This window comes from Anoplophora glabripennis, unplaced genomic scaffold, assembly GCF_000390285.2.
Source record: "Anoplophora glabripennis isolate ALB-LARVAE unplaced genomic scaffold, Agla_2.0 scaffold318, whole genome shotgun sequence".
Taxonomy (NCBI): Eukaryota; Metazoa; Arthropoda; class Insecta; order Coleoptera; family Cerambycidae; genus Anoplophora; species Anoplophora glabripennis.
This window is the reverse complement of record NW_019416418.1, coordinates 302,657-327,778: the sequence shown is the minus strand read 5'-3', so window position 1 is coordinate 327,778 and position 25,122 is coordinate 302,657. Positions and strand designations below refer to the sequence as shown.

The 25,122-nt window shown below is 31.7% G+C and overlaps 1 protein-coding gene across 1 annotated transcript in view; it reads right to left on the bottom strand.

Annotated features, from left to right (window-relative positions):
- Positions 1 to 25,122, bottom strand: part of LOC108909181 (DNA-directed RNA polymerases I, II, and III subunit RPABC3) — a 239,249-nt gene that overhangs the window by 127,315 nt on the left and 86,812 nt on the right. The window contains exon 2 of the mRNA XM_018713429.2: positions 23,053 to 23,136. Coding sequence (XP_018568945.1) covers positions 23,053 to 23,136 — 84 coding nt within the window. The remainder of the gene's footprint in view (positions 1 to 23,052; positions 23,137 to 25,122) is intronic.

Below are 25,122 nucleotides of genomic sequence, written 5' to 3'. Positions count from 1 at the left end.
TAGAAACCTTCCACTACTCGCCAGCTGTGTGTAAATAAACAGTGACGTATTTAACAATTGTAAAGTTTGGAAATCGAATTCGACAAAATTCAGAACGAGTGAAATTGGTGAAATGTCGATATATATCTTTTAAGTGTGAAAACAGTTCTTACAGTATTTAACTTTTTTTTGGTTATCTAAGAACGTAAATCTATGGTAATCTATGAAATTAAAAAAAAAAAAGCGTAGGTACATATACAGGGTGTTTCTTAATAACATGCTAATATTTAAGGAGGTTATTCTTGGGTCCATTTTAAGAAAAAAACTTCATATGAACATATGTCCTAAATGCCTTAACCTTTGAACTACAGGGTGCTAAAGTTTTAAGAAAAAAGCATTTTCCAAAATGTATGTAGATTACAGTAATTTCATAATTTCAACGTTTAAAAGTTATTATCTTAAATAAATTATTATTCAAAGTTACATAAATCTTTTTTTTTCTCGTAAGTGGTCCAATAAGATGTAAATGAATGAATTTTATTTTTTTATGCAAAAACCGTACGTCAAACGAAAAAAATTCAAGACACCACATTTGCTCAGAAAGGAATAAGGATTTCAGATATGATTTTTACTTTAAGTAAAGGCAGTGGCGTAACATAATTTTCTTCAAAAATATTCAATACAAAACTTGTACAGACGCCACTGGCAAAAATAATAAAATTGTTTGTACATCAGAAAATGCATCTCGATGAATAGAAGGCGTGTACCAAATTTGAAAAAATATCTAAGATAGGTAATACCAAAGTTATCATAAAAAAATGTTTTTTCATAAAACTTTAGCACCCTGTAGTTCAAAAGTTAATAATTTTAGGACATATATTCATATGAAGTGTTTTTCTTAAAATGGACCCAAGAATAACCTCCTTCAATATTAGCACGTTATTAAGAAACACCCAGTATACAATGGTTGACAAATATAAACAGTTTAATGATGTTTGCAGTAGGTATACTTTAAAAATATAAGTTTTCTAACTCACAAAATTCACGGAAGTTTTGAATTTTACGCGATTTATGCGGTAAAGTATTGCCAACAAAAAAAAAAGACAGCATGACAGCTGACAGTCGCATTTGGGGTTCAGAAAATCATCGAATGATCGTTGAGGAACAAAAGCATCCACAACGTGTTACTGATTGGTGCGGATTTTGGGCTGGAAGCACCATCGGACCATTATTCGAAAATGCAGCCGGTCAGGCATTGACAGTTAATGGTGATGGCTATTGCGACATAATAATCCACTTTTTTATGCCTAAATTGTAAAATATGGATGTAAGCTACATGTGGTTTCAACAAAACACATGCCATGAAGACCGAGTAACAATTCAATTACTGCATGAGTCATTTCCTGGTGGTGTAATTTCCCGTTTTGGTGTTCAGAATTGGCCGCCCAGATCACGCGATTTAACGTCGTTGGACTTTTTTCTTTGCGGTTTTTTGAAGTCGAAGGTTTATGCCAACAAGCTCACCCACCCACGCCTTGAAGAAGGAAATTGAGCGCTGTATCAACGAAATTCAGCATTTATGCAAAACGGTCATAATTTCGATAAAAGAGTGTGTATGCGTCAGCAAAGCTGTGGAGGCGATTTACCCGGTATGCTGTTCCATATACAATCCTGTACTGTATACTTTATGAATAAATAAAAAATTTACAATTTTTAATTATATGTGTTTTATATCAAAAAACTATTTGTGTGAATTCTGGAACACCCATTAGTTTGCCCAAATATTTTCTAGCAAGTTATGTAGATTATTGTTTTGCTTTTAATCGTTCACATCGAATCATAATAAACTAGTTTTATGTATCTTTATGTGAAAATGGCAAAAAGTATATACAGGGTGTCCGAAAATTATGCGTCAAGACTTCGGAAGGCGATTCCTCACAAAAAAATAGGGTCACAATGTCCTATAACAAATTGTCGAAAACTCAATATTAACGGAGATACAGGGTATCAAAAAAACTATTTTTTTTTTAGTTTTTCTTAGATAACTTTTTTATTTGTGATTTGATTTTTTCCAAGTCTTTCCTATGTATTACTAGTGCCCTTGCAGATTTATGTTCCAAATATGATGCAAATACTCCAGTGCCAAACGGCCTAACCTGACCATTATCTTCGATCTATGGCCCACAACTTTTTTGTTTTCACCGCTTTATAAATTTGAATAGCACTATGTTAAAGAGTATCAAAAATTATTTAAAAAAGTATCTCTTGTTGCGATACAATAAAATGAACCGTTTCTGAGAAAAACGACTTCAAACATTTCCATGCTTATATTTTTAAAGTAAGTTCAGATTTATAAAGCGGTGAAAACAAAAAAGTTGTGGCCATAGATCGAGGATTAAGGTCAGGTTAGGCCGTTTGGCACTGGAGTATTTGCATCATATTTGGAACATAAATCTCCAAGGGCACTAGTAATACATAGGAAAGATTTGGAAAAAATCAAATCACAAATAAAACAGTTATCTAAGAAAATCTAAAAAAAAATTTTTTTGACACCCTGTATCTCCGTTAATATTGAGTTTTCGAAAAATTGTTATAGGACCTTGTGACCCTAATTTTTATGAGGAATCACCTCCTGAAGTCTTAACGCATAATTTCCGGACACCCTGTATATTCCTAATTATAATTTTTTATTTTAGTAAATAGCATGCTGAAGAGTACATAAAAAAGGTGTATAGGTATTACAAATATTATATACAGTTGCAGGCAGTAATTATTATTATTATCAGTTTTAACATATTTGTCACATAGTTATGTATTTTAATAAGCATTTCCGCTATGAACCTGATCGTTACTTCTAAGGACACGAATGCTGCTGAAAGAGATCAGTGACGTTAACGAGTGAATTTGCTGATTTACATATTATGTGGTATTATTAAGAAATAGGGTACTATTATTGTATTAAATAATTTCCATTTTTCGTTTTACTATTTACTGTTAGATTGTAACATATATACCAATGTTGGTAGGTACTGTGATTTCTTTTCATCGGTCTTTTAAAAAATGTTTGTGTTGTGTATTTTTTATTTATTATTATCATTTAGAAATATCTTGCATTCTAAGATTTTATTGTTTCATTACCATACATTGTCATAAAACAGACTACCTATTATTACTACAATATAATTTACATATATAATTATAATTTTTTTTTGTCATCAGTTAGGTATTAAAATGAATATTTACTTTTTAATAACAATAATTAACAATCCACCCAGTTATACCTATTTATTTAACATTCCAAGCTAATTAGTATAAAAACAGTAACAGCCCATTAAAAAGATAAAAACAATATATTTATTTTAATTTGTGACTACTTCACAATCATTAGCTTAATATCTTAAGTATAAAACTTCCTTTTGGTTTATCATTAAACATATCATTCATTTGAAGTACCTATTCATTTTATTTCCACGAATACATTCAGTTTTTTGTTATCAAAAACTGTTACTGTATAAATGTTTCTCAGAGTATTATAACAGTTCGATTTAGTCCAGCCAACCAATATAAAATAGCATCCATTAAGTTTTCGCACAAATGTTAGAGCCGTGTAGTTGTAATAAATCCTAAAAACTTTTAATTGTACAGTTAGATCGCCGCGATTTATCGCTACGTGTACGGCTGCCATAAGACCTACAAAATGTATGGACATATTTATTTTTAGTTACATTATTAAAATGAACGTGATTTGCAATAAAAGCAATAAAATGGTTCGCTAGTTACTAAATGTGATGAGAGAAAGGTGCATTTGAATTTAAAATGACATCAGAATAATTTGCAGTTTATAGCAACGTTGGCGATCATTACAAACATAACGTTCTTCACAGAGAAGTTATATTAAACAGCGGAAACCATGTAGTTAATATAAAAAAATATATATTTTTCCGTAATGCTCAGTCCTAGATTTCATGTTATTTCATTGGACAGAACAACAGCCCGGCACAAACTAATAAATCTAAATGTAAAATAGGTATAACCCACATGTTTCACTATTTCATTAATAGGATTCCGGAATTTTCGTATGTAAATGCATTAAAAAAAACTAATAAATTCTAGTAGGATCTAGCATTCGGTTAATTAAATCGAAATAAATTAATGAATGAATTTGAATATATCGATTTATTTCATGTTTCGGATGAAAATATTTTGAATATTGCTAAGTTATACAGCCCGGATTCATGATTTAAATAAATTTGTGTCTAGCGGGACAACGCTATTAATTAGTTTCTTTGACTTGTACTGCTACTGTTGTTAATAACATTTAATTATCTTGCGCAAAATAGGGTGTAAGTAAATGCAAACTTTAATGGCAAATTTTAAGCCACAATTTTGTGAGATACAAGGTGTTCAAATTTTCATACATATCAGCAACCCTGTCTTAAACAAGGATATATTTTAAAATCAATAGAAATAATTAACTGACTAAATCATATATTTTGCTGTACAGGGTACAGCTGTACTCGATAGTATGGGCCTACTGTGAGGACACAAATAATTTAAATAAAATTTGGGACGCGTGGTGTTAAATGGGATAAGGTAAGCTCCATTTTCAGTAGAAAGTATTATCTTTGGGATTTGACAGAAACGACTGATGACGTCATCAATTATATTTTTTCCAGAAACATACCCAAACTTTTTTCCTGTTAAAAAGCTCTTTTTTTCTGATAAACTTTTATTAGAGAAATTTTTCTGTATTACTTCTCGTTTAAAAATTATAAGCAATATCGTCCTAAAGAGTCTCAAAAGAAATACCATCTAAAAATCACATTAGCGCTGGGAGGATCAAGTAGTTGTTGGAAAATAATTGACTGTTCGTTATTTAAAGTGCATAAATGTCACAAATTACTTGTCATTACTCAATACGAACGTCAAACGTATAACTTTTGTGCTTACAAAATGTTTTCTCATTCAGAAAAAGTTGATATGTTGCTAATTTACGGTGAGTCACAAACAGATTCAAGAAGAGCTGTAGAGTTATATCGAGAAAGGTATCCAGAGCGTCTCATTCCTGATCATAGAATCTTTACAAGAATGGAGGCGACCTTGCGACGAAATGAAGATGCATTTTCTATTAGGAAAAATCAAACAATTGACCAAAGGGTAAGAAACAATGTTAATACAGCTAGACTGTTACAGTATTTCAAACAAAATCCATAAAATTCTCTACGGCAGGCTAGCCGAGAATTGGATTTGGAGAAATCAGCCGTTCAACGAATTTTAAAGACCAATGGATATCATGACTACAAAATTCACAATTTGGAGTATTTGCCTGAGCGCCACATTGAAAACAGACTTAATTTTATAGCTCAAATTGTAGTAAATGTAGAAATTGTTGATCACAACCTTTTTCGGCACGTTCTTTGGACGGACGATATTGCTTATAACTTTTAAACGGGAAATAATACAGAAAAATTTCTCTAATAAAAGTTTATTAGAGAAAATAGAGCTTTTTAACAGGAAAAAAAATTGGGTATGGTTCTGCAAAAAAATATAATTGATGACATCATTAGTCGTTTCTGTCAAATCCCAAAGATAATACTTTCGATTGAAAATGGAGCTTACCTCATCCCATTTAACACAAAGTGTCCCAAATTTTATTTAAATGTTTTGTATTCTCACAGTAGGCCCATACTATCGAGTTTGAGACACCCTGACTCAATATGCCATATGACCCAATAATATGCTTCCTAAAATAAAAAATGAATTACTTATTGTTAATCAATTAGTTTTTTGCGGATATAATCGACAAGTAATATCTCTCTCCATATTGGAAGAATACTGATAATTAATAAAATTTTAGCCCATGCTGACAGGGAGAAACTTTTAGCAGGTATTTCTATGTAGTTTAAAAAAAAACACGTTTTTGTTTTGTTTGACATCCGGTGTCCTGAAGACAAAGTGTTCTCGGAAGCATATTTATATAAAAAAAATCAGTTTGACATAAGAGTCTGTCAACATTAGTTACACCCTGTGTAGATACTATGCTATATTGATTACTAATTAAAATCCGGTACACGTAACCTCAACAGATTCATACATCCACGTCAAGTCTTGTTATGTGAAAATACTCACAGACACCACAAAAATAACGTGCATCGATTATGGAATATTAAGCCTAGATAATCTATCAGATTTTTTATACATATGCACGGAGAGACAAAGTAACAGTCCGAAACACCAATTAACGGAACCGCTATAACTTACTTTTAATGGCGCCATTTGGGAGATGGAAAATTAATTAACGGCGATGATAAAACCACGAGCACAAAAGACGCGTTTATATGGATTTAACAGTTGTTTTCTTTTTTTCGTAGTGAGGGGGGAGCCGCTTCGATTTCCGGTACCGGGACTGTACCGAACTCACTGTATCGATCACGGGGCCACAACAAAACACGTTAATTGGCCCATCTCCATACAACCACACAGAGACATACCTGGATAAAGGGCGACTTATGGGCGAACGGCTGCCGCCCAACAGCGGATCGCAGTTGGCACTTCGGGGGGAGCCCTCGGGAGAGCCCAAAATGGAAAATAAACAACGGCGGCCGGTCGCCTCCATATGGGAACCGGAAAACGGATCATTGCCGCCCAGTTACTACACCCACGTATGCCGAGGAAAATCGACGAGTCGAGTTTTCTCCGATGTACGCGTCTAAAGGTCAAAGGTCACGGAGTGGGTGAAAATAGGTCAAAAGGAGAGGGCTGGATGGCAGGGAAGAGATGGAAGCCGACGAGCGGCAACAGTAACTGCTCTCTCCGTACCTGGGCAGACGGCGACCTGCGGCGGATCACCTTGTTCAAGCGTAGGTTCGCATAGCAACATCTTCCACGGTGCTCACAAGAGAACAACTGTGACATCGATACCGATTATCGCATTATTATTTTCGACGGTATTTAAAATACAACTGGGTAGTCCCTAGTACGTTCGAGAAATAAAGAGGGAGACTTTCCACAGGGTATTACATAAAGAACAAACAGTACACGACTGCATTTCACAAAGTACAGAAAAAAATAAATTGAATTTCAGGACCTTTTTCAGAAAAATTAAATAGCAAAAAGCTATCTCGATATTTTAATTTGCTTCAGATATACGGGGGGGAGTTTTTCTATTTTGAACGTTTTCTATGAAAACTATAACTATAATTATACAGGGTGGGCCATTGTGTGAGAAAGTAAAATAACTCCCTTGTTATTCATGATAAACAAAAAAAGTTTATATAAAAGTTGTACAGAATCAATAAACCTAAAGGATAAATTTAATTTGAGACACACAGGGCGATGGGACACACAAATATTAAATTTTTTAAATGGAACAACCTGTATATTTTAAATAAAAATTAGGTTTTTCCAAAAATGTTGTTATATGTTTCCAGAAATGTTGTAATTTCAATAAAAGTTGAAGTGGATGTGAATAAATTAAAACAATAAAATACAGGGTGTTCCATCTGAAAAATTTTAGAAAATCAAGTTTGAACTTTTTTAAAGTGATCGTATTATAAAAATGCCCTGTATAAAATATCAATATCAATAGGAGTCTTTGCCTAACATTTGATATCTGAAAATCAATATGGGTTTGTTAAAGGTCGCTCGACCCAGGATGCACTAATGTCATTTTGTAGCAATATTATTGAGTCAATCAATGAAAACCAAAAAACCGTCGGCACATTTTACGATCTATCGAGAGCCTTTGATGTCATTAACCATACTTACTTACTGAATAAACTTGAGAAATATGGTATTCGTGGCCCACCGCTATTGTGGATATCATCGTATCTACGCGATAGAAGCCAAATTGTAAGGATTAAAGATGGGGGTGATGTTTATTTATCAAAAAAGTTTTCTGTGGACACCGGGGTACCACAAGGGAGTGTATTAGCCCCAACTCTATTTATATTATTTATAAATGACCATCCCCTAAGACTTGGGGTCACTTGTTCTAGTTCTTTATTTGCAGACGACACATCTTGTTTAATTAGCTCAAACGGAGAGCGTGATTTACGTAAATTATCGGAGGAATGCGTTGCTCAAATGGAACAGTGGTGTTGTCAAAATGGCCTAGTGCTGAATTTGACAAAAACAAGTTTTATAAAATATTCATCTATAGGTGCACGGGATGACTATAGCTTATTAAATAAGTCTTCAACGCGAAGTTTATTGCAAAATGATGTTGTTAAGTTTGTGGGAGTGCACCTTGATAATCACCACCACACTACCACCACTTCATGGGATTTTCATATAAATGGAATTCTGAAAGAATTGGCTACAAAAAATTATGTTATTTGGAGTATAAAAAAGCCTCAGTTTAGAAATTTTGAAACTGTACTATTACGGTTGCATTGAATCTGTACTAAATTATGGAGTTATCTGTTGGGGGTGCAGTAGTAGTCTATATAAAGTTTTTATAATGCAAAAAAGAATAATCAGAAATATGTTCAATTTAAAACGTAATAGTTCCCGTAGATCTTATTTTAAACAAAATTTTAATTTTAACTGTTTATTCTTTGTATATCTCAAATTGCGTAATTTATATAAAAACAAATTTAGAAAAATTCCCGAAAAGAGGTGATCTGAATCCATACTGCAGAACTACCCAAATCTCCAAATCGTCTGCAAAAATGTCACTCAAATTATATAATCATCTGCCTCACGATATCCGAGATGTTTCAAATATTATACCTTTTAAATTCGAAGTAAAGACATTATTAAAGTATCATTCTTTTTACAATGTAGAAGAATACGTCACTAGCGATATCTTGGACTGGCGTTAGGGACCATTTTAAATTTGTTTTACATGTATTGTCAGTTTTTAAAACTATTTCTCATGTATACCTATCTATTTATTTATTTTTACTAACAGTTGTATTTAATTACTTGTTTTATGTACCGTCTGTATTTACATTTAAGTTTGACAATTTCTCATATTTCTAGTAGGTAAATCTTATAGAAAATAAAGATTATTATTATTATTATTATTTGCCTATAACTCTGTCAAATATTTTTGCCCCAAGTGTTAGTAGTTGAAAGTTAATACATTTCTTCAAGGACACTTTCTTTCCAAAATTCGAAGAATTTTCTACATAACTTGACAACCCCGCACTAAAATGTTAAACTGTTTATATTGCCATATACAGAATTTTCTCAGAAATCCTTAAGTTTAAAAATATATAGGGTGTTCCATTTAAAAAATGTAATACTTGGCGTGTCCCGTTTTTACTCATCACCCTGTATGTACTAAATAAATTTTGTAGTTTATGTTACTTGATTCTACATAACTTTAATATAAACTCTTTTTCTGTATTATGAGAATCAAGTTATTTTACTTTCTCACACTAATGGCCCACCCTGTATATGACTGGCTTGTATCTCTGAGATGCAAAATTCAATTGCTTTTCTAGGTACAGTTTTGAGATCTCAAGATAATTTGCTACAACTTTGGCCCACACATTATATTTCTAAAAACGAAAGCAACAAAGACAAGGAAGTAGAATATTATGAGAATAATCCTGAACATACGCAAATGACAGTAAATTAAAAAAAATAGTAAGTTAAATTAAGGGATATTTTTAATTTTCACACAAAATGCAATTATATTAGTAATACTAATAACCACAACTTCTGTATATAATGCCGCATTTTTTTTCTATTATTTGATTGAAAGTATATGACAAAAACCATGGATTTCATCAGAGGTACTAATAATAAGAATAATTCGTTTAACTTTTAAAAAAAATTGAAGAACAATACTAAAAAACTACATACTAAAATTATGAACAACATTAGTAAGGCCTACACAATAAAAATATATTTAAAACATATTAATAATAAATATGTAGCAGAAAAACACAACCTTACCTATAGCGACACAAAATTATTGTCAAATAAACTGAAGAGTGCACTTCGTCAGGTTGAAACCATATTGGTATGGCCATTGCAAACAACTTATCTTTGAAATAAAATATTAAAATATGTAAACATAAAGTTATCATTATCAATCTGTGAAGATGAAAAATAAACAGAAAACGCAAGCAACAAGAAAAAAATTGTGTATTCGGCGTTGTTGTTTCATTACAATTTAAGGAATTTATTAATAATTAATTAAGATTGAACTTAAATCTGTGAGTGTATATATTATAACGTTTCTCTAACATGACTAATTAATTCGTCTCCGAAATTAAAATTCTGATTGCGTATTGCGTTTAATATGATGGAAAGCTAATGCTAATGGGGTTAAATGACAATTTGTGAGAATTAATTATGTATATTTATATTTTGTATTGTTTGTCCAATGTAAATTTCTAAACAATTAATTCACTGAATCCCATACCATGAACTACATAGACATATACTTTTCAAGTTCATATTTCATAGAAAAATACAATTTTTCCATATTTCGCCCTGCAATTTTGCCTTTAGTGACATATGTAGAGTACCAAAAATACGATATACTTTTTCTAGACATACCCGTTACTTGAAAGATTATCATTCCTTTTAGAATTGCAAATAACGCTTCAAGTAAGGATAATAATATAATCCTTTCATCTGTTGGACTTTAAGAATGGTTTACAAATTGTAAACATTTAACATATAACTACCATATTGATATTCGGTCCGATAAAAATTTTTATGCGGCAATATAACCATCAAACTAATCATAAGACCACATTTATATTGAGATTAGAATTATGATACGGTTTAAATTTTCATCTGCACCAAACTGGTACGCATAATAGTAAATAATAAATAGATATATACGCCCACTTTACCAATTTGTTCCGATGGATGATTTCACGTAATTGTTCATCGCACTGGCTCTTAATGCCCTGAAAAAAAACTCCGCAGACATCCTGGCGCAGTAACATTTCATTATTGAAACATTTATGGCTTCCTTAAGAAAATAGGCGCCTGGGATTATATGGCCGTAATACGGTAGGTTTGTCATAAATACAAAGTAATACAATTGTCATAATCAAGAGGTAGGTACTTAGACAGCGATTTTTACATTGAAATTTTTCACCTAAAAGATTGAGGACAATCTTTTGTCCTCAAGTGGAGGGGACACGCGATTGTCCACCAAGAAAGTGGACAATCGGTTCTAATTTACTGGCCAACTTTATAAATTTTTAACGACTTAATATTTATTCAATTATATAAATTTTGTCTACATTCTAGAATTACATAAATCAATAAATAAATATTTATTTAACATGTGCTATTGCTCCATGTTACAATTTACAAAAAATAACAAAAAAAGTGTTTTATTTTTATATGAAATACCGAAAAAAATTTACACACGCATTTATTATGGAGTTGCTTTATAATTTGTTTATTGTAAAAAATTCATTAAATAAAAACTTGCGCCAAAAGAATCACTTTAGAATTGCATATTTTTATTAAACTAGTACTGAAAAAAAAAGAAATCAAAACGAAAAAATATATATTATATCACGCATCTGAATTATACAGGGTGTCCGGAAATGATGAGCAAAAAATTCAGGGGATAATTCTAGATAGAAAATAAATGCTACCTCTTTCTATAACATTTTTTCCAAAACTGATTATTAACGGAGTTACAGGGTGTTAAAGTTAAATTTTATTTGCAGTTTTTTGCAATACCTTTTGCCACACTCATAATATTTTGACGAAATTTCGTATATGGGATGAGGATTATAAATTTGCCCACTGTTTTTTCGCATTTTGTAGAGGGCGGCACATACGAGCCTTTATTTTGATTTGAATGGTTCCAACATTTTTGTGCTACACTTTATGCGAAATTTGACTGAATATTTTTGTTCTCCTAATCTTTTGACATAAAAAATGTATACTTTATTTGTTTTGGTAAATCTAACCGTTTTCGAGAAAAACGCTAAAATAACATTGCTTGCATATGATGAATACGAAATAATTTTAATTTATTTTCTACATTAAACATCGCATGCTTTGGAAACAAGCGCTTAGTTGCTTTGGAAACAAGTTTGTGGAGAATTAGTTTGACAGATAGTAATTTTTGTAAAAATTTGTTGTTACGCTGATGGTGGTTAATGATAAATAATAAAAAAATAACGTCCTCAACAAATAAAGAATGGTTTACTAACAAAATCATAAGGTTAAAATACATAAGTTACTAGAACAATACAAATTAAACATTCAAATCAAAGGTTCAAACTGACGTCCTTCCTCTTCAATGCACAAATTAATTATTCTTAACAAATTCCGACGAACTCTATGGAATATTCCTTCCTTTTGCTTAATTACCTCACAATTAGCACCCTGTAACTCCGTTAATAATCAGTTTTGGAAAAAAATTTATAGAATGAGGTAGCATTTATTTTCGATCTAGAATTATCCCCTGAATTTTTTGCTCATCATTTCCGAACACCCTGTATATAGTTAATCTTTCCGCTTTTTATGTAATCACTTCTTTAAAGATTTTACTTGTGTGTTTTTTCTATGTATCATTCTTGGTTATAGCGACTGGTCCTTTTGGCGCTAGGGTTTCTTTAAAAAACATTTACACATGTAGTAAACTATCCCATAAACAGAGAAAAACTAAAACGATGTCACAAATAAATAAGTTCAGAAGATAGCATTTGTCTTAGTTTGGCAAATGTTACGCCTAAGCCTACCATGCATGGTTAGTGATGATTTTATTTAATTCTAAAGATTGGTTGACTTAAATTTTAAACTTGACCAATGAATTGCTTAGCATGTAAAAAGATGTCACAAATATAGATAATTATGATAATTTCTTGACAAATTTATAGACTTTTCAAAGGTATTCTCACTATGTACACAGATTGTCTTCTAAATAAAAGCTTCCACATATTAGTTTAAAAATCAAGTTGCAAACTGATATTTTTTATTCTTCAATAAGGAAGAAACAAATATCTTCGTATTAACGAACGCTAAAACTAATTCAAGTCAAAACAATGAATATAATTTGTATTTGAAAATTGTTATCTTATCTTATCTGTTATCAATAATTGAACAAACTTTTGAAAACACTCTGTATACGAAACTGATAGGTAAATATTATTGAGTTAAGACGGAGTCAATTATTTCTTCTTAATTTAATTTGGTTCTTATTTACTGATTCCCGATCAAGATATAAGAAAAGTATTTATTTTTATATTGTTTTCATAATCAATATGAGAGGGTATCTGAGAGACTAACTACGTAAGTACCTGCGAGACTAACTGTTTAACAGTTAAGTACCTGAGACGAACTGTTAAGTACCTAAGGCTAACTGTTTAGTTACGTATCTGTTTATTTAAGTACTAACTGTTTAGTTAAGTATCTGAGAGACTAACTGTTTAAGTATCTGATTTTTAATGTTTTAAGTACCTCATGTTTCATTTATTTAAGTATCTGATTTTTCATTTTTTAAGTATCTGAATTTTCAATAAGTTTCAGTACCTGATTTATCAGTAGTAATTAGGTAGGCGTTTATCTGTTAATTTTTTTAAGTAATATAACATATTTGCTTTTAAAATAGTGCAATTGATAATATTTAACTTACTGAAATTAAGTTTTCGTCATTTAGGGATTTCTATATTTTACTAACTAACCCGTAACTGTTAAGTACCTGAGAGACTGACCCTAGAGACCAACCTAAAATACCTGAGAGACTAATTGTTTAATTGAGAGACTAACTATTTACCTGTTAAGTACCTAAGACTAACTGTTTAGTTACGTAACTGTTTAGTTAAGTACTAATTGTTTAGTTAAGTACATGAGAGACTAACTGTTTCAGTACCTACCTGAGAGATTAATTGTTTAAGTACCTGATTTTTCATTTTTAAGTACCCGATTTTTCATTTATTTAAGTAACTGATTTTTCACTTTTTAAGTACCTGATTTTTCAATAAGTTTACCTGATTTTTCAATAATTGGGTATACGCTTATCTTTTAAATTTTTAAGTAATTTAACATATTTACTTTTAAAATATTGCAATTATAAATTTTATTACAACATTTAACTTGCTGAAATTAGTTTTTCACCAATTCTTTATTTAATTTTTTATGGCCCAAATAACCAATTATTTTTTAAAGTAGAATCCGCCACAGCGCGTTAAGAGTAAAATTTAATCTGCAATGTGAAACTAAACGATCGATGCCTCATTCCAAATAATTTCTTTGACACACGACTACTCAAAATCAAAATTCGTTGTTAATTTTAAAATATGACTTTCTCTGAATTCCCTCTGAATAAAAATGTAAATTGTACACAAATTTAACATATCCGAGAAAGCCATTTACTTCAAATAAATCAACATAAATTCCTTTAAAATTCATATACGAAGTATTAACTTATAAATCTATTCCAATTCGATTCATTTTGAGGCGAAAAGGGCAAAATTTCAAGGAAATACATTTTTTTTATTTAAGTTATCTAACAAACATTTCGGTATAGCTCCGTTTTCTATTATTTTACTAAGTTAATTAAATATTGTACTTCTTTCCAGTCACGTCGTCAGGTTTTCTATGAAACGCTATTTAAAAAATTGTGCCAAGTACAGTTATTGACTCTTAAGTTGTAACACAACTGCAGTTGCGGTAACAGACACATTATTTTCTCGAAAATCACAAGTACCTGAAATATTTGCAAGCACCAAATAAAGCTCAAATTTTATCCGGAACACTTCTGTCAATTTTTTTTACACTTAAGTAGAGGATGTCTTTAATGTATCTATAGAATTGAATGAATGGTGCAACTACGTGGCCTGCTATAGGTTTTTTGAGGGGTGATTTTTTATGAAATTATACAAGGTGCCCCTAAACTTAATGTCACAATTTTAGGAGGACGCTTAGCACATCAAAATAAGATGAAAGCCTAAATATTTCTTTTTTCTGTAATCGTTTGTGTTTCTCTGATACAGAGTGTTAAAATCATACTTACCAGATCAGTTTTTGTATTACAACTTCCATTAGAGTAGATTTAGAAAGATTATTATTAGTTAACAAGATATTATGCTAAGTACTGACTTATTATATCTTTATGTGTTAGGTACAATATTTTATCAAAATGGATCTCGTAGTAGGCTACGTTATCTTATTTGTGTAAAATTGGTCCAGTTACTCAGGGTTTTTACCTCCGAAATCATTATAACTGAACCGATTGACGTGAAATTTTGATTGAATGTGGGGAATGCCTCAAGGAACAAAACTTATATAGTGCCGAAGTGTGCTTTTGCCCTGGGGGTGGTTCCCACCTCTTCTTGGGGGTGGAAATTTTTACGCCCAAAATACAGGAATCGATAGAGGAATTAATTTTAAGTAATAAATGTGATATAAAGCTTTTGGATAATCCAATATTTTCCGAGTAATTCGTCATTGACAATGTTGATTTTTTACTGAAAATGTGCTTGTTTTCGGACAGTTTTTTGCAAATAATTCTGAAACCATTGGATTTAACGAAAAAGTTGTAATTAATAAAAAGAAAGGTAATAAAAAATCAAATCTAATGGCATTAATTTGTTTTTCTCTAATTGCAATATAAACCGAGTTATGGATTTTTAAACATTATTATATGTTAGCTAAAAACTAAATTGGAACCAGTTAACGTTAAATAACGCCAAAACCATAAATATTAGGAAAAAACTATTTGAACCTTTTTTAAAGTACTTTGAAAAACCTTTAAAATGAGTTGCTTTAAAAGTCTTTAGAATCAAAATTAACGGAAATATGATCGAAATAACATGATGGTCTCATTTTTTTTTTAGAAAAAATTAATAAACAGATCAGTGCCTTTGGCGACAGAATTAAAATTAAATGCAATCCATTTACAGATTTCTTCATTTATATTCTAAGAATATGTTCTGGGTCTTTGGCTCACTTACAAAGCATGATTTCGAAAAAAAACTTAATTTTTGAAAATGTTAATTTTTCAAATTTTGGAAAAAAAACCGATTTATACGCTGTAACTTAAAAATTAAAGGGTGTACGAAAAAAATACAAGAGTAAAAAAATTTAGCTTAATTTTTGCTTTCTTTTTTATTACTCTAAAATTAATATTAATCGAGATATCGCCATTTTAAGTTATCATATGAATGAGAGAACCACTCTTCTCTCCTCTCGAGCCTTTTAAACCCTTCAAACTTAAAAATGAAGGGCTTAAAAAAGATCAACTCAACAGTTCACGTAGCCCTTACATTTCCCTGCAAAATGAGCCTTTGTGCGATTAAAAATCTTAAAAAGTAAAAAAGTTATTGTCAAAAAAATAAACACGTGTATAGGTGATAATTTTAAGAAAATTTAGGTCAAACAAGAATTTTGAAGCATTTAGATCTTTTTTGTATATACAGGGTGGTCCCGAGGTAATGGGCCAAAATTCATAGGTAGATTCCCGAAGCAAAAATATTGCGATTTAGCCGAACTTACCTTCGTCCAAAAGTTGATGGTTAAAGAGATACAGGGTGTTAAATGTAAAATATTATTTTAGTTTATTTCCATTTATTTCTTAATAAATGCAAATATCTACACAAAATTTTGGGGTTTGGGGTTCTTTGAGTAGAGGATTTGAAATTTGTTCACATTTTGATTATAGTTCATAGAGGGCACCAACTGCCGTAGATTGAAAGTGTTGGAAACGACATAACTTTTTTGTACTTTAAGGTATCTCATCTTTGGTATCAAATTAAATTATTATTTTCCAACTTTTTTTACACAAAAAAGGTAGACTTTATGAAAGTAGTTGTCTCGCACCGTTTCCGAGATATTTGGCTTTGAAACTTCCAATGCTAATAGTTGAAATAATTAAAATAATTTAGAAATATCAAAAACAAGGGTTTATTTAGAATTAAATATTGTAATGCACAGTAAAATAGTAAACATTAGTAAAAAATATGCCTTTTTGACAATAATTGCACAAAATGTCCACCTCTAACTTCTATACATTTATCAACACGTTTATCAAATGATTGTCTTATTTTAAAGTATAAATCCTTAATGCGAAATGACTTTGCAGCATTTAAAACCTGCTACTAAAGTTCTTCTCAAGTGTTTATAGTTTCTCCGTAAACCACTGATTTCATGTAACTCCAAAAACGAAAACCTCGGCATTCTATCTCACATTTATGTATACGAGTATACAATTTAATTTGTAAGCTAAGATGTAATTTTAATTAGATACGAATAATACTTAATAGAAATTAGCATACAAATGACAGCAATAAGACAAGTGGAAGACGTCAATTATCTGATTTTCGTCCAAATCCTACTTAAGAAACTTTACGGCTAAATTAATAATACCTGTAGGTACTTAATTGTAATTTAATGCAATAGCATTGGAAGTTTCAAAGCCAAATATCTCGAAAACGGTGCGAGATAGCTACTTTAATAAAGTATACCTTTTTTGTGCTAAATAAGTTGAAAAATAAGAATTTGTTACCAAAGATGAGATGCCTTAAAGTACAAACAAGTTATGTCGTTTTAACACATTCAATCCACTGCAGCTAGCGCCCTCTATGAACTTTAACCAAAATGTGAACAGATTTCAATTCCTCTACTCAAAGAACTCCAATTCCCAAAATTTTGTGAGAATATTGGCATTTGTTAAGGAATAAATTAAAAAAAATTGAAATAATATTTTACATTTAACACCCTGTATCTCTTTAACTATCAACTTTTGGACTAAGGTAAGTTCGGCTAAATCGCAATATTTTTGCTTCGGGAATTTACACATGAATTTTGGCCCGTTACCTCGGGACCACCCTGTATACGTATTTAGTAAGTGTATATTCGAATAAACCAGTACTATATTATAATACACACTATACTACACACACGCACACACCCTCAGACACACACATATACAGGCTGTTACAAATTCGCTTCTCACTACAGGGATCTCGAAAAACTTTTTTCGTCAAAAGGGGTGGTTTTTAACCATTTTTTTCCGAGTTGAAAATTTGGGATACATTCAGTTTCATGTTAGATAGCACATGAAGTTACTGATACTGCATAAATAAAAAAGATTTGATTACATAAAACGCTTAAATTTGTATTTTTACTTTTTTCCAATAAGGGGTGATTTTCACCCCTTAAGAACAAAAAGCACACCTAACGCATATATAAGTTTTGAAGTGGGGGGTAAGATGAGCCTAATTCTAAATTTTGAGAAAAATCGATGCAGTTATAAAAAATTCGGAGGTATTACTATATTTTCAGCTACAGTAAATACAGCTACAGTACTGGGCTAAATTCCATGAATATTTTTCTGAGAATCTTGAACCTCTAGTCTAAATTTTCTACCCGTTGCATTTGTTTTAAAGATTTAAAAGCAAACAGCTCCTTGAACTGAATAAAAATTGTTTTCTTTTTTGAATATAACAAAAATAAATTGTTCCAATACTACACTGCTCAAAATAATTAGAGGAACACTTATTTAAATCTTAATAACTTTTTTATTTGTAATACTATATAAATCTAATAATGCATATCTTAAAGACTAACATTTCGTTCGAATAAATTTACGAAAATAAAACAAATATACATAATCACTCTTGAGACAACAGCGCCAATAAAAAAAACTACAAGAAATAAAGTGAAGAGTCTGTGATCCTGTCTGTATAACATAAAGGTCCTGGTGAGATTTGGTTCACTAATATCGTGTATCTCTTCCATTAGTAGGAATTACTGCTTGACACCTCCGTGGTAAGCTTCGGATGAGCCTACGAATCTCTTCTTGTGGTATATTCTCCCATTCTTCGATTAGGGCATTTGTTAACTGTTGGAGAGTCTGAGGTGGGTCTGGGCGCCTCCGAACACGCCTATCTAAAATCCCAAAGATGGAGTTTAGATCAGGACTTAACGGAGGCCAATCCATGGATTGAATCCCGTGATGTTGAAGGTAGTTCATGGTGATAATCGCAGTATGTGGCCTTGCGTTATCTTGCATAAACAGAAAATTTGGACCTATACCATAAGCGGCTGGTATAACATTATCTTCTAGAATGAGATCAATGTACCGTTCGGCGGTTAGAGTCCCTGGAACTATGACAAGATCGGTTCTTTCATTAAGACTAATTCCGCCCCAAACCATCACTGACCCACCACCAAATCTTTCGACTTCTTGTATGGTAACTGAAGAATGGCGTTCATGTGGACGTCGGTATACACGTACTCGACCATCACAACGACTTAAACGAAATCGTGACTCATCTGTGAAGAGTACTGGTCTCCAATATCGAAGTTGCCATGCCACATGCTCACTTGCAAAATGTAAACGAGACCTTATGTGATACGGAGTTAAAATAGGTTTTCGCACGGGTCTTCTTGGTCTCAAGTTTGCTTCTATGTCTATTCCTAACTGTCTGATCGGAAATTTCCAACCCATGAGTCGTTCTGAGCCTACTTTGAAGGTCTTTTGCTGTGGATGTACGAGAACGCAAGGAGGATAGGACTAAAAACCTGTCCTGAACTCGGTTTGTTTTCCTCGTAGGACCTTGTCCAATGCGTCTTTTATGTCCTCTGGTTTCTAAGTAACGATTCCACACGCGATGGATGACAGAAGGGCTTACGTTAAAATCTCTTGCAACCTGTCGAATACTGGTGCCATACTCTATAATAGCAACAACACGAACGACCTCAACTTCACTTAGATGCCTCATTTTTTACAATTTATGCTGAACTGTCAACATTGTTTACTATTCCAAGGCACAGCATATTTCTAAATTGAAATTTTGATTGTGTTTCACTTTATTTCTTGTAGTTTTTTTGAATTGGTACTATTGTCTCAAGAATGATTATGTAATTTGTTTTATTTTCATAAAACAAAATGTCAGTCTTTAAGATATGCATTATTAGATTTATATAGTATTACAAATAAAAAAGTTATTGAGATTTAAATAAGTGTTCCTCTAATTATTTTGAGTAGTGTATTTTCCGACAAATATACCACAAACTGAATATTTTACAATTACTAAACATAAATATTTAATCGACAACGTACAACTTTACTATCCGCATAGCCATTTTGAGGTAGATGTGTAAGTTTCCTTTCGGTCAACGTTTGATTATATTTTGCAATTATCATAATAATGACGCACGTACTGTACATAAGAGTATTTTCTTTCGTTTTAGTGCGGCGTGTGGATATTGTACGCGAGCTTTGTCTTGCGGTCCGAAATGGTATTTTGCATTGCTAATGCAACGCCATAAATTTGCCACAATGAGCAGACTGCAAATATTTGATCAAATGATGCAACTGCCTACATGTGCCAACAGCACTTTAGCAACGGAGCTCTGTCAATAAAAAACGTAGGTCATGCTTTGTTTAATGTTTTATAAAATTAGTATTCAAGGATGCAACGAACCTGAAATTTGGATTGTAGCTTTAGAGAAATTTCGAAATAAAATGTTCGTATCGCAGCACCACATTGTTGTGTCAGAATGGACACTCCGTGAAAAGTTGTGGAAATAAGACACACAATATAGACTGTTTCTGACAAGCACATATTTTACGTTAAATAAAAAAAAATGTATAGGGTGTAACCAAAATGATTAGCAGACTTCTAATAACGGATTCTGCGGCATTGATTAAAAAGAATTCTTAGAGGCATTCTCAGAGCATGGAGGAAGCACGCTTAGGGGAACAGTGTAGACAAGTGACAGAGAGAAAGAGATAGTTTGAGTACCATCTTTCTCTCAGGCGCAGGCGCGTAATTGGCTAACGCTCGCTGCTGCTCGGGCGGAGGGAGGAATCACCCCACTCTTTCTAAACCATTAGACAGAGAGTACCCAGACTATCGCCCTTTCTCTCTACAACATCTACATTTTTTAACACGCGGTGCTTCTCCCATGTAGTTGCTCTAAGAATACATAGTTCAGTCATTATAGACATGGAACAGCCTGTTTCGGGGAAAAAATACTATTAGAAGTTTTTCTACGGAATATTGTTCGGAAATGGGTTATAAATAAAATATCAAAAAATCAACTCGAGACTAGTTAGGAAACTTTATTTAAACAATGGTCAAAGTTATGGAAAAGTGGTTTATTAACTCGCGTAAAAAAACTATTATTCATAGCGAAAAAGGTTTATACAAAAAAGGTAGGTATTAAATAAACCTTTAAAATGAGACAAGTTCCATTAAATTAGGATAATTTGTTTATGCGCAAGAGCTCAAAAATGGTCGAAAATGGTCGTTTTTTTCAATTGCTAATAATTAGTGCAATTTTCATCGTACACTTGTAATTCAGGATTTTTTAGGCTTTTTACACCCTTAATAAGTGATAAAAATTTCAGCGCGAAAGCTTCATTGGTTTGGCGTTGGCGGAAAAGATGCTACATATTTTCAATTCATTTTTCCCAAACTCACAGGCGTTGTAGAGTTTCGATCATTAGTTGTTTTTGTACCTAAATAGTTGTATTAACATATGCATTTACTGAGAATTTAGTTTTTCAAATTTAATTTGTTTAAAAATTACTGAAAAAATGTTAATATTTATAAAATTGTTAAGATAGGTAATTATTATAAAATAAAATAGTAACCTCTATACTTTAATTTTCTTCGAATTTAAAAAAAAAATCGTTGTTGTAAGTTGATTAGAAGCTGAGATAATTTTTTTTTTTTTTTAATCGCAGTGACCTTAATTATTAATATTAAGAGCCGAAATTTGGAGAGAGTATACATTAAGAGCTATATTTTCATGTCCTACATTAACATTAAGGTGAATTCAACTATTTAATTGCGAAAAAGAAGATAGCGGCGATGCGTTCTATTACTTGGTCTAGCGAACGAGTGGGGAGAGCGAGGCGGAGCATGCGCGCTTAACAATTTAATAAATATTAACATTTTTTCAGTCATTTTTAAACAAATTAAATTTGAAAAATTAAATTGTCAGTAAATGCATATGTCAATACAACTATTTAGGTACAAAAACAACTAATGATCGAAACCCTACAACGCCTGTGAGCTTGGGAAAAATGAATTGAAAATAGCATCTTCTTAGATAACAAATTCCGCCAACGCCAAGCTAATGAAGCTTTTGGGCTGAAATTTTTACCACTTATTAAGGGTGCAAAAAGCCTCAAAAATCCTGAATTACAAGTGTCTGCGATGAAAATTGCATTAATTATTAGCAATTGAAAAAAGCGGACAATTTCGACCATTTTTGAGCTCTTGCGCATAAACAAATTATCGGAATTTAATCGGACTTGTCTTATTTTACAGATTTATTTAATACCTACCTTTTTTGTATAAACCTTTTTTTCTCTATGAATAACAGTATTTTTACGCCAGTCGAAAAACCACTTTTCCATAATTTTGACCATTGTTTTAACAAAGTTTCCCAACTAGTCTCGAGTTGATTTTTTGATATTTTGTTTATAACACGTTTCGAAACAATATTCCGCAGAGAAATTTCTAATAGTATTTTTTTCCCGAAAAAAAGCTATAATGACTGGCCTAACATGTATCCGGAAAAGTTTTATTTCCGAGATATAAGTTTCTAAATATTTCATTTCATTTCATTGATGTATAACGCGATTACTTGAATTATTTATTAACATTATTACTAAAATTAAATAAAACAAATTAAATATCATCAAAATAAATTGTGATAGAAAATGACCAAATCCACCCCGAAACTACGTCACTGTATCTAAAAAACCTTTGTACATTAGTTTACAGCCAATCAAAAACTAAAGCTACATATTAATTTTAATCAAACAGCTACAGCCAGTGTCCTAATTATCTAAGGCTAAAAAATTATAGTTGTAGCTCAATTTTTTTGCAATATTTCCCTTGTTATTAGAAATAAACCTATCAATCTTACATCGCTGATCCCGATAAAAAGCGAGGTAAATAAATGTCTAAAAATATACAGGGCGCTGTATCAAAAAAGCCTGATTTAATCTTTATAATTTTTTCTTAAGTATAAAACTAAAAGAAATAATTTTAAGGAAATTAGCCACAAAATTTTGAGCCAAAGCACACTTGCTCTTGTCCTATCTGTATTTGTATTGCGTGAATATCCGCCTCGCGAAGGAAAGTTACAAATGTACGGTCCATCACTTACCCAGCTCCATCGGATACAGCCACGAGTTGATGTCCAATATTAAGTCCATCTTGAAGGATTCGCTCTCGCAGTGCAATCGACTGACTGCAACAAAAAGAGACATACAATGAAACTTGTAAAGCAAGTATTCACGGTCTAATCACCAGCTGTACAAACGTTCCTGGCTCCCACATCGTACGTAATAAGACGTCTGCATTTGAAACGATTATTTTGAAAAGTTGCTATATAAAGGCGAACGTATTTATAAATACAATTTCATAATATTCACATTTATTTAAATGTAAATGGTGCACGCATGTTAAGTCCTGCATTGTGACTATCAAACTTAATTCCCTATGATTATCCTTATTTGAAGAGCATTAAATTAGATTAATTCGATGAGAAACGAATAATTAATTTACAGAATGAGGAAAATCACAAATTAATGCGATTAACTTTGTTTTGACCGAATGCTGACCATTTCGAAAAACGATTATAAAATACAGAGCGTGGCGGTTACCTTCCTACTGTTCTTCCAATTTTTATTATCAAATAAATCAAATTCTGATGACAAATTAGATTTGTATAGAAAATGTGTAGGTGATAACCAATAAAATTATTAATTAAGCATACGAAAACCGTTAGGTCTACAAATATGTACAAGTTAGAAAATAATTGAAAAAAACTCGTTTTTATGCTAATATCAGACGAGAAGCATATTTGCGAGAGGTGTTTCCCAGTTCTGCAAATACAATTACAAATTTCGGTTACTACACGGAAAAGAATCTTTGTAAAAAATTACTGTATTATTGTTGTCCTCCATTTGGTGCAAAAAATGTTGCAATAATTGAATCGTTCATTTCAAAAACCACCTAAGTCAAAGTTTTGTAAAATTAGTTTTTGCCACCTTTCCAATGTTATACATTATCTGTGCAAAAATCATATAAGTCTCCATTAGATTATGTACTTCTGTCTTAAATTCTGTTGTCATTGCAAAAAACACGGCACGCGTTGTTTTCGTGGACTAATAAGATGAAGATGGGAGACCTACTATGGCGATGTCATTTGTGTTTACATTTGCTAATGGTTGGTATTTGAGTACGTGCTAATATTTAAATTCCAAAATCATAGAGAATATCAAACAGGTGGAAAATAGTGTCATCCAAGAACAAATTCCATTCTATGAATGAAGGAATTTTTGCAAACAATTATGTATTATTATCTTTTCAAGTCTATGTATTTAATTTGTGAATCTCAGTGTCAACGACTTCTGACATTGATCTAGTTTGGCTGAACTATCATCCTACTACCACTATCACAGTTTTTTAAGCAGAAACCTATCATGTTCCGAACACTTCCGAAGAAAACAGAGATTAGATACAGCTGTGCTGCTGAAATGACATACTGCTTTTGAGAGGCGGCAGCTGCAAATTGTCTTCACACCTGTTATGATATAGCGGGATGGTAACGGGTTTGTCACATTTTTATTTTAGTTATCGACTTTATCGTGTTTCGAGAAGATGTTCCTTTGTGTGATGTAAGTATACATTCTTATAAAGTAATTTATTTCAATGTTTAGTAACTGTACAGCGTATTTTGGTGTTTTAATTTTCAAAATTTTGAATGATATGTATACGAGTCAAGGAAGGGTTGATATGGTCCAGCAAGTACTGAATAAGAAAATATTTGTAAGATTCAACATTTTAGAAATTACGACAGCTTTGAAGGCCCATACTCGAATATTAGCCATAAAATTTCATAAATTATGAGATTTGACAACAATGCATAGCCCAGTTCCTAATTGTGCGCGCGCTGCGATTAAAGACCACCGCTGTTTGAGATCACATTAGCTTGTCTAGCTGTGGGGTATGAAAATTACTTAAAAAAGGATTAACAAAGTTTAAATTTTCATGACGGAATTTGAAAAAATAAGCTACTGATACGTGTTTCTAAAGGTTTCAAAGGTAGCATCTGTATAAATATGACCTTCATTTACAGGTACATCCTATATAAACAAATAAAAATACGATTTCTTGAATTTTAGCAAAAAAAATAGCAATAGGCCTCAAGGGCGTCGCCAGGGGGGGGGGG